The 11,387-nt window shown below is 50.6% G+C and overlaps 1 protein-coding gene across 2 annotated transcripts in view; it reads right to left on the reverse strand.

The window, feature by feature from the left end:
* PARP1 (poly(ADP-ribose) polymerase 1) overlaps positions 1 to 10,042 on the reverse strand; it is a 34,237-nt gene extending 24,195 nt beyond the window's left edge. Inside the window, exons 1-4 of one of the 2 annotated variants that reach the window (XM_051783384.1) lie at positions 9,871 to 10,042; positions 5,764 to 5,926; positions 4,755 to 4,873; positions 3,458 to 3,672 (exon numbers count right to left, since the gene is read on the reverse strand). In XM_051783384.1, the coding sequence (XP_051639344.1) occupies positions 3,458 to 3,672; positions 4,755 to 4,873; positions 5,764 to 5,926; positions 9,871 to 9,990 (617 nt within the window). In that variant the 5' untranslated portion in view covers positions 9,991 to 10,042. Of the gene's footprint in view, positions 1 to 3,457; positions 3,673 to 4,754; positions 4,874 to 5,763; positions 5,927 to 9,465; positions 9,831 to 9,870 lie in introns of those variants that run through there. The other variant, XM_051783385.1, reaches the window with a different exon arrangement.
* Between the last annotated feature and the right edge of the window lie 1,345 nt (positions 10,043 to 11,387).

The raw sequence follows: 11,387 nt of genomic DNA on the forward strand, positions 1-11,387 counted from the left end.
CTATGACCCAGGGAAAGCATCCAAATTCCAGCAGTGACTCAAGTTTTGGCAACTTCTCCTCAGAGTTAAGGGGACAGCAGTTGCTCTCCCAGACAGAGCGATTACTGTACCTGTTCCAGCCACTGGAAACAAATGGAGCGAGAAGGATCATCCCAACTGCAGAGAGGCATAAAGCTTTTGGTCACCTTCTCCTTTGTGCCTGGCTATGCCCAAGGCTAAAGCAAACACTAATCATTTTATGTAGCCTAGAGAAGGGAATGGCAAAGCTGAACTCATCTTGCACCTTCCCAAAACAGCAAATTTTAGAACAATCGACAAAATACATTTTCAATGACACACACATTAATTTTATCTTCCATCCTTGGGACCAAACACTGTGTGCTGCTCACAGCAGCTGGGTGGTACTGTGTACACCCTTTTTCCTGCTGAGAAAAAGACACTCTTCCAACATCCAACAGGTACAGCCCAACAGCTTAGAAGGACTGGTACTTCTCAGGCAACACAAACATCACTTCTCACCTTCATGGAGGATACACAGCTACAAGACTTATTCCAGCTCTGGAATAAGATGAAGACGGAGGTGAACTGTCCTGTCCCATTCTAGCCTGGCCCCTCTTTACCATCTACTCTCTGTTTTTCATGTTCCCTGCCTTACAGTGAGAATGAAGTGGTCAAAAGGACAGTCACAGCAACAGCTGGGTAAGGCAAGCAGCCCACACAGGGAGAAATAAGAACTCCACTTTTCACCTTCTCACAGTAAAGCACTGCCAGACTGTCAGTGACCTGAGTACTTACCATTTGCCTCAGGCAACCTCTGCAGTTAATCCAATGCTGCATGACATCTCCAGAAGGACACATTGCTCCTGTCCTGGACAGAAATTTTACTCAAACAAGAGAGGTAGAAAATACAGGGAAGTCTTACAGCTCAAAGCAGGAGGGTGAAACACATGCTACCAAAAGAATACTGTCCAAGGGTGCTTGCAAGCTGCTATTGCATTTGCTACATCAGCATGTGAGCACTCCTTCCACAGAGAAGCTGCAAGCAAGGACACAAGATCATCCTCCTCCGGGCCTGCAAAATGCTGGTGCGTAGGCAGGACAGCTCCTAGCCCAGGGGAGGGTCAGCATGCCTCACCCAGAGGTGGCTGAGGAAAAAAGAGACAGAATCCTTGCAGGAAACCTTCCCATTTCTGCCCTTCAGAAGAAAAGGATTTTCCAACCTGTTCTTGGTAGCCCTGCTTGGCACCTCACCTCTTTCATCTGCAACAGACACACCATAATGCCAACCTTACAGAAAGGGCTGACAGGGCAGTCCCAAAGATTCTCCTCAGAGTATGGGCTGGACATGCAGAAGCAGCATTTAAACTTGGATGGGTCACATCTGAATTGTAGAGACTTCTGAGTCAAGATATAATTTAGACACAGCACAATTAGGAATACCTTTGAAGATCATTTTGAGAATCTCACTTGCAATAGATGCTGTAACATCATTTCAGCAAGATGCTGTAGTTTCTGTTGTTAATTCCTGTTATCTAATTGAACACACAGGGTGAATGATTGGAGGTAAGTGCACCTCATTCAAGCCTCTGGTGTGTTTTTCTTTTGTCTTCTCCATAACTGCATTGCCTTCTTGGCAGAAAAATCACAGGTAGTCCGCACACCACACCTCTCCACCTCATTCTGTTTATCTACACTCTCACTCATGTTTGTTTGACAACTGTTTTTCCAATTGACCCCTGCTATCCTTGGCTCAAGCACACAGCCCAAAGAGCAGAAGGTAGTGGAGCATAAGAGCCAGTTAGCACCTTCAGGGTTGGGGGGCTGGTTCAGGCAGTGATTAGAAAACAGGAAAGATGAGACGTCCTGCTGCTTTTCTGGTTCACATTACCCTACATCACCAGTGGAGCTTTTTTCCACTGCAATTCTAGGCTTTTATTTACACAGTGACTTGGCAAACTACTCTGTGGCCTGTCTTTACAAAGCCTTCATATTTTGCATAGCATCCCAGAAGTGGCCCAGAAAAGCAGAGTCGGGGCAGAAAAGAGAAGCACTTACACAGTCAAATCTCTAGAGCTTTGCTGAGGACATAGGAGAAAACTACAAATAACACTATGAAACTCACACACTGTTCTAGGACAAAGTGGGACACGCAGCTCGGCACAAAAAGAAAAGGACTACTTGAAAAGCTGCAAATGCATTAAAATACTGCACTTCTGCTTACACTCTGTAACGCACACAGAGGTAAAATCCCGTGGAATGCATGGAAAGGCAGCAGACTGCCCAACACATGCACACAGCTCCTCTTGGTCTCCACCAGTTTAGCTGAGTGAGGTGAACAGCACAGAACCTGACAGGGCTCCAGCAGCACTGCAGGACCCTCCCCACAGCACTGGCACCACTGCCCAACGCTTCTGGAGCAACTGCTATCCAACCAGGAATAAAGCATGGGGGTTGCAGCCTCTTACCACCACACAGCTCTGTTGATGCAGGCTCCTCTGTCACCTATGCCCAAGGAGGGCATTCACATACACACCAGGCTCTGAACCTACACCACACTCATCAGCTGCATGTCTGGAAGACCAGTATTGATGAAGACCCCACAGATCTGACATGGCCACAGCCTCTCGGAACCAAAATCAGTCTCACTGGACATTTTCATGGTGAGTCCTTGCAAAAGTAAAGTTGAATTCAGTCTAAAATGCACAGAGAAGCCCAATGTTTTCCAACTACATGATCTTTCTTATTTGTAGGATTCAGAAACACCTCAGGTTCCTTCCTCTTTAAGTTCCTTGTGTTCACTGGCTTGTGTTATGAAGCATGACTCAAGGCAAAGTCATTTCAAGATCAAGTAACAAAAGCCTTCATTAACAAAGAAAGATCCACCAGCACCAGCAAGTCACCTGGAAACACTTCTCTGTCAGTACAAGTTCTGTCAAGAGCCTCCACTAAAAGTTTCAACGCAAGGCAACGAAATTTCAGATATACCATAAAAGATTCAGCAAATAAAAGCATCCAAGTGTAAGCACTACATGGCCAATAAACACCATTATCAGATTTAGTACCTGTCACAGATCAGCAGCTCATAGATATGAGATGTCAAATCAATTCTCTAACAAGTGGTTTGAGTGGAGAAACCATCACTGATAACAGTATCACACAAGGAGATGGGGAGCCCAGTACCCATTCGTATTAAGCTTGCATTATTTTATGGTTGAAAGCTCTACTTCAGCCCTCCAAGTCACAGCTGCAGGTCTCTGCATTTCCTCAAGGCAGACATGGGGGGCAATGCTCCCATGGACAGGGAATGTCTGCTGTCAGCTGCCTCAGGTCACAGGAAGGACCAAATCCTCCTGTGACCAATGTTGTTTTAACAACAGTGTCGCACAACATTTATCGTGGATGTATTTGAAGACAATGGCTCCTCTGTATAACGCAATTTCTTACATTGCCCACATACCCTTCACTCTTGGTAGCTGGGAGCTGCTTCTTCAGAGTTTCTTTATCTTCAGCTTTCAAGATGCTGAAGCCCAGGAGCTGAGTGGCCCCGTAGGACGGCAGGAAGCCCAGCTCTGCTCGGCGGCTCACAAAGCAGTCCGGGTGGTACCAGTTATCTATCATCCCCAGCTGCGGCTTTTCAGGATGCACCATCTTCTTGGAAATCCGGATCTGGCCCTGAGGTAGATTAAGGTAACACAAGAGCAATTGTTAGGCCATTCTGCGAAGAGCAGAATGTTAACAACATGACGCTTCCTAAACACCTTTAAAACAGCAACAGTTCTCCTATCAAAGTCTGCAACTTTTGTTCAAGCTCTTTCACTATGGTTCCTCTGCTTTCATCAATACTCCTTCTAGGTTGAAAAAGTCACTTTTTCAGGTAGTTTTCTGTTCAAAACCCACTCAAAACAGGTAATCCTGTTGTATTTTCTCCAACTTCCAGTAAGCTTGAACACGTAAAACTCTCGTGAACAAAGCCCATAAAGGTAATTCTAAAAATTAATTTTATGTCCCTACCACTCAAACATCCATGATAATACGATCTTACTCTGTCTTACTGCAAATTACTTTTTAGATGTCTAACAAGTAGTTGGTTTAGCTGCATTTAGACTGCAGTACTTTGCGCTCCAACAAGGAAATGTCTACACAACAGTCACCAGTGTTTCTGCAGATAAAAGCATACCTGCACTGATGTTTGGCCAATGCCAGCTTTAGCCAATTGGCAGGCCTATTCACACCCATCAGAGGTTTGCAACTTCATTTTGCCAACTACCCTCAGAAGCAGAGCACCAACACATGTTCAACTACCAAGGCTGCATCATTAATTAATTTCACTGCTGGTTTTGTCTGCTCTCATGGAGTTAATATGGATACCCTGCACACACACACACACACACAGAGAGCTGGTCTGGCTGAGGAGGAAGGAGAGGCCAACACCTTTGCAGTGCAGCAACAAGCAGGAAAAGCTGCAGTTGGTGATGGCTCTCTTGCGACAGAAAAGCTGGTGAGCAGCGTTTCAGCCTGTTCTAAGACCTAAGTGAAAGGAAAGATCAGCAGGTTTGAAGCCCAGGCTACCACTGCCTGAGGGATGCCTTTACTGTCAGCTGTCCAGGACACAGCTGCTCCTCAGACACAGAAATGCATCTCTGCAAGTGCTTTCCATATGCAGGACAGGCAGGAAGCAATTATAAAAGCCACTGTTTGAATCAAAACTGGTGGGATAAAAGATAAGAGATGGAGAACCAAGAAAAGCTTTTTACCTTTTCTATTTTCTGCTCACAGCCTTTGCAAGTACTTCTGTTAGACTTGGCATATTCTGCAGCAAAGTCATTTAGGCTCTTCTCAGCCTTGCCACCTCCTTCCTGTTCCCCTCCTTTTCCTGGAGAACAAAGCAAATAAATACAGAGTTTGGCTTTAATGTGCATTCCCTTATTTTCTTATTCTCTGTCCCAGATTGTTAGAAGTCTGGATTAATAAATCTCTTGTGTTCCAGCCACTCATTTGCCAAAAATCTGAATACAGAGCAAGATAAGCAGTCCGTGCCTAAAAGTATTTTGAAAATAAAACCCAAGTTCTTTAAACAGCCAAGTAGCAATTGCACAGAATTGCTTATTTAATTATTTTAAAACACTTGCAAAGGTGCACACAGCTGACCTTTTCTGTTTCTTTCCTGAAAGCAGTGTAAAATGAGATTTTACTGAAGAACTGACTGGAACAGGAGTCACAAACAGCTCTGCTTCAAAGCAAAACTCCTCTTCCCAACCACAAGTTGCCTTTCACTTTTTGTATTACTACATTTCCAGAAGCAAAGCTCAACCTAAAGCTGCCCAGTATCCTTGGTTTACACTGAGACACAGTGAGTTTAGCCTAGTCTGGACTTCTACCCTTCTTACTTGCTTGCCTGACTCACTAGTTCACGGGGTAACAAAGAGCCACCATAACAACCACACTGCAGTGAAGATATCATTAAAACAACATACTACAGCAGCATTTGTTAATGTTAGAGAACTGAAAACAAAATACACCAATCATGATTACAAAAAATACTTTTCAATATATCTGCCAACTGACTTGGCTTTTTCCCCCTCACTGATTTAACATGCTGGATGATACTGCTGGTGTCCTAGCCCTGGAGTGGGGAGACACTTCAGCAGGTGATGTCAGAGGAGCTGTTGAAGGGACACGGAAATCAAATCACCATGATAACTGCATGAGAGGAAGGAGCAAAGTTCCAGCTGAACCTCCAAACACCACAAGGCCTCTGCTTACCTCCTCCAGGGCCTCCAGTTTCAATGGCTTTCTTGATTTTCTCCTGATCTTCCCACCGAAGCTCAGGAAAACCGTCAATGTCTGTGTGGGACACGATTCGAGCCCGCTTCCAGAAGCAGCTGTAGTGGTGCCAATGAGGGACTTTGCCATCAAACATGGGCGACTAGGAATAAAGCACATTAGGCCAAGATGAAGCAATTCAGGTAGAATCGAGGGAGGAAAAAAAACCAAATCAAAACTCAAGATAAAAAAGAGTATATGAGCAAACACAAGTGATTTTTTTTTAATTTTATTTTTCTTTAAATTAAGAGATGGATACTATTTAGGACAAAGTCCAAGAAGAAAATCTACTAAGACAGACAAGCTGCTGGAGAGATGTCCCAAAGGGGATAGACGTGGAAGGAGCATTTAGCTAGCTTAACCAGTTCATCTTCCTGCTGCTTAGCCCATCTGTTTTACTGGAAAAAAAACAAAGGTCACAGCCTCAGCATGGCTGCACCAGCCCCTTTGAGACTGCTGCAGCACGAGAGGCTGCTGATCTCGCTCCGCTCTGAGCGCAACAACACGATCCCTTTGAGAGCCACTTCTCAAGCAAACTGTCCATGTCCTGGAGAACCCACATCAGGCACAAGACAAGAAGGGTAGCTCCAAGGACTGAAGAAATCCCTAAGTGGGCTGCAGGAGGCAGAGGCAAAATTTAAAGGAAATACCAAAGCCCAACTAAGTCCTGCATCAGAAGTCCAGAGGAGACCACGAAGATGATCAGGGGGCTGGAGCACCTCTCCTGTGAAGACAGGCTGAGCGAGTTTGGCTTGTTCAACTTGGAGAAGAGAAGGCTCCAGGGAGACTTTATAGCACCTTCCAGTACCTGAGGGAAGCCTACAAGAGAGCTGCAGAGGATGTAGTGATAGGACAAGGGGGAACAGCTTTTAAGTGAAAAGGGTAGATTTAGATTGGATATAAGGAAGAAATTCTTTACTGTGAGGGTGGTCTAATGGGTGGCATTCCTGCCCATGGCAGGTCAGTTGGAACTAGATGGTCCTTAGGGTCCCTTGCAGACCACACCATTCTATGACTCTTTAATCAGGACAGAAGCATCACCCAAATCCTCCCTGAAGTGCAGCTCCAGAGTGCCCTGCCCTGCACCAGCCTTATCATGCAAGTGCTCCACTTGCTTATGACTCAGACACATTAAGTACCAGTCTGGAATCACTCCGGTTACCCATCAGACAAAATAACTGTATAGTGGTTTGGCCCCAAATAACACACACAAACAACTCAGTGCTGTGTAATTACTATTACTGATGATACGGAATCAACAACCTAGGAAAGCTTTCACTGTATCACTCACAAACAGGAGGGAGATTTCCAAGCTGAAAACAACAGTAGAGTTTCGTGCATGAGCAAAAAGGAAAGGGCTCTGAAGACCACAGCATGGAACCAGGAGAGCTGGGAGCCCAAAATACAACTAACCATCAACCAAAACTGTAAGAAGACGTTTTTATTTCCAGCTGGACTCTTCCCACAAGTCAGGATTTGGATTACTCAGTTACACTCACAGCACCACAGTAGCCACCCTGCAGTTGCTCTCAACATTTCTGGAAGTCACAAGTACTTTTGGCACCGAAAGTTGGACACATCTGGGCTTGTGTCTAGTTTTCCTGAAGGACTTCTCAGGGCTCTGCCCCCAACAGAAAGATGCTGCGGGCACAAGGCACTGGGGTGTACGAAAGGGAGCAGAGCTGGCTCAATGTACAAGACAGCCACGCATACAGTGGAGTTGTAGACTTCCTGAGTTCTCTGTGTGAAAAATGAAACCTTCAGGCAAGCTAGGTCTTGTTTACACAACTTCTCTCAGCTCACCTATCTTCAGACCAAAGTTTCCTAAACAAACTAAGGAAAAAAGAGACCGATTCACTTTCACATTGCACATGCAGATAACAGAAACCCCTCAGTTCTAGCTGGAAGCAAAAGGCAAAGCTGTGCTGATCCTGCAGTGCCTGGGTGCCTGCCCTGTTCCAAACATTGAGCACCCCACTGACGACATTCAGAGCTCTTGAGGAACCAAAACAAAAGGGGGGTCACAGCTAACCCAGCTAAGGACTTGGTCTGGGCTTCCCTTTGATTTCTTCTGCACAATTTGCAAAAGAGCTCTGTGCATTGATGGAGGCACAGAGACTGCTCTGCAGGGGATTTCCCCAAGAGGAAGCAAGGGGCCTGCGTGCTCTGCTGAAATTTGGGAGGGGGGATGCTCAGCAGCAGGGTGTGAGAAGTGCTCTGCTGGCAGAAAAACTGGCAGTGGGGGGAGAGAGCCCTTTGCAGAAAAGATCAAACAAATTCAAGAGATTGTAGGGGAATAAATAAAATTACAAGTGTTTGGTGCAAGACTTGCAGTTTTGAGGAGATGGCTGGCAATAAAAGGCAGTGGCTCTGTGAGGAATACCACAGTCCCTGCTGTCTCCTTCCACCTGCCCTCAGGAGATCGCTCCATAAACCAAACCCTACAGAACCAGAACACAGGCACACCGCGGACCCCCAGGCCCCTGTGCTGAGGAAGGGCAGCCCGCCTCGCATCAGCTTAAACTGCTGGGGGAGGCAGGAAAGGATAACAAACGCGAGGAAACCGAGGAGCAGCAGCTGGAGCAGGGGAGGAGGAGCAGCTCCAGCGAGCGGCTTAGGGCAGCCGGAGAGACAAAAGGAAAAGGCAGCAGCAGGAACACGTGCGAGCAAACACCGCAGCCTGGCACCGCACGGTCCCACATTTTTCCCAGAGGAAGGAGGCTCTGGGCAACAAAAGCACAGGCAGGTATTTCCCCTGCGGGGAGCCAGCTGTGCCTCCAAGCCCGGCAGACCTGCCAGCCCTGCCCCGCATGCAGCAGCCCCCGCGGGGGGCCAGGCCCCGGCAGCCCGGGCGAGGAAGGACCAGACCCTTCCCCTCCTGCTTCCAAGTGCTGCCTCTCTCCGGGGCACAAGGAGGTACGTCCTCCAGAACCTGATCCTCAGGGAACCACAGCAGCCATCCATCCGCAAGGCTTTCCTCTGGCGTTCGCACTCCACGTCCTTGCTCGTCTTCCACAGATACACATACATGCCTTTGCTAATCTTTCACAGCAACAACCCCCAACCTCAGCCCGCCGTCCTCCCGCATCCCCAGAACGCTGCAGGTGCCCTCTCCCATTTCCCCTGCTGGAGCCAGGGGAGATCAAGTACCCCCCTCCCGGGGAGGAGGCGTATGCCTCCCCCGCAGAGAGGTGATTCCCTGCCCATCCTCGCAGAGCAGTGTGCGATGTCGGCTCCGTGCACGGCCCCCAGCTCTCCAAAGCAGGACGGGGCCCTTCCCACCATTCCGAAGGGAAGCTGAGCAGTTTCTACCCCAAAAGGCAAATAACAACGTGAGGGTGGCTGACAGCAGGACGTGCCTTCGCAGCCAGTTCGCTGATTGCGGTTCGGCTGCTCCACGCCTGCCCTGTGCCAGCTGCTCTGCAGGACCATCCGGCCCGCCCGCCCACCCTGCGGTGTTACTGGGACTGTCAGGGGGGTTCGCACGGGGCTGCCCCAGACCTCCCACCCCTTCGGGTCGCAGGTCCTCTGTCTCGTATGCAAAGCGCCCACCCGGCGGAGATTCCCCGGCCCCGACACCGGGTGCCCCGAGTGATGACGCTTCCCGGGGCACGGAAAAACCGACCCACGGAGCGAACTCACCTCCCACCTCGCCCCCTGGGCAGCAACAAAGCGCCTCTGTGCGGGCCCCCGGGCCGCCCCCCCGGCCCTGCCACGGCACCGAGCGGTGAACTTTGCACCGCTTCGCCTCCAGCCGCCCCTGCAGCGCGGGGGGAGCGGATCCCACCCGCGCCGGGGAGCTGCGGGCAGGCTGCTCCGGGCAGGGCTGCCCCGGGCACGGCCCCTGCGGCGGGCACGGCACCGAGCGAAGGCGCCTCCGCTAAAAATAGCCTGCGCTCGCCCCCGCGCCAGCGAGCGGCGCGGCCGGGCGGCTCCGGAGCGCCGCGGCGGGCGGAGGATGCGGAGCCCCGGACTGGCCCCGCCGCTGGCGGCACCGAGCGGAGCGGCCAGCCCAGCCCAGTCCGTGCGGGCCCCGCCACGCTGTACCTGCACCATGAGCGCCAGGCGCAGCGAGTCCTTGGCGATGCTCTCGCCGCACTTCTTGCAGGAGGCGCGGCCGCTCTTGGCGTACTCGGCCCGGTACAGCTTCTCCGCCGGCTCCGCCATCGCCGCCGCTCCCGCCGCCGCGGAGCCGCCCCGCGCCGCGCGCCCGCCGCGCCCCCCGCCCGAGGCAGCAACAGCCGAGCGCCGAGCGCCCGGCCCCGCCTCGGCCGCCGGGCGGATCGGCCGCTCGGGCATCGTTTGAGCATGCCTGGCAGGCTCCTCCGGTGTATCAATGGGGGGCGGGGGCGGCGGCGCGTCACGTGGCGCGGGGCCGCGCGGACCCCGGAGGACACGGGTTCGAGACCCTCCCGATCCACATCCCGTCCCCTGCCGGGACCCTCTACATCCTTCCGCCTCCCTCCGCCTCTCTGTCTGCAGCCGCACAGAGCAGGCTCCCCGGCTCTTGGGAGAACCTGTGCTCCGCAGCTCTCCCGCAGCCAAACACTGACCGCGTGATGCCGCTCCCAGGCGGGCTTCTCAGTGGTGCCCAGAGACAGGATGAGGAGCGATGCCCATACACTGAAACACAAGAAGTTCTGCCTCAACATGAGGAAGAGCTTCTTTATGTTGAGGGTGGCAGAGCCCTGGAACAGGCTGCCTAGGGAGGTCGTGGAGTCTCTCTCTCTGGAGGTATTTAAAACCGACCTGGATGCACTCCTGTGTCACATGCTGGAGGTGACTGCCTTAGCAGATGGGTTAGACTGGATAATCTCCAGAGGCCCCTTCCAACCCTAACAATCCTGTGATTCTGTTTTCTCCAGCCTCTGGGGATAACAATGAGACTTCTGACAAAAGCAAAAGAGAGCGATTTGAGAAGTTAAACCTGGACTTTTTTTCTCCCTCACAGGAGGTAATTATCCCCTAGTATCAGCAGAGGGCATTGGCTCTGCAGCTTCTTTGGAGAAAGGAAGAGGAGACCACTGAAGTTACTCCAAACCCTTTATAAGTATTTGTCGTGAATTTTATAGAGATTCTGGAAATAAGGTTCAGGTAAGGCTGGATGTGCAGCTCCAGCTGAGCTTCAGGCACCTCGCAGGTGTCACTCAGAGTTGCACACCGGCACCTCAGCTAAACCTGCCATGCTGACAGACCTCTGATCTTGTGGTGCCCATCTCCCCGGCTGTCACACGTCTGCTGTGAACCAATGCAGCGCTGCCCTCACAGCGAGCCCCCCAGCAGCCTCCGGGATGGCGGCGTGCCGGGGAGGAAGGATGGACCCTGGATACATCACTGCGGATTTGGGGAAGGAATGAGAAAAAACCTCTGTGCAGCACTAGATGGTGCTGCGAACACACAGTCAGATACACAGGTACTCAATACAGCGGAGCCTTTGCTGTTGCCAGTTACTTCTTACAGGAGTTCTTTACCCAAACACCAGTGGTTCAGAGGCACATCAGCGCATTTAGTCCCACGCTGCGAAAAAGTGACAGACCCAGGAGAGCTCATCTGGATGATCCGAC

This window comes from Manacus candei, unplaced genomic scaffold (genome assembly GCF_025592945.1).
Source record: "Manacus candei isolate 608988 ecotype Guabito, Panama unplaced genomic scaffold, ASM2559294v1 h1tg000017l, whole genome shotgun sequence".
NCBI lineage: Eukaryota > Metazoa > Chordata > Aves > Passeriformes > Pipridae > Manacus > Manacus candei.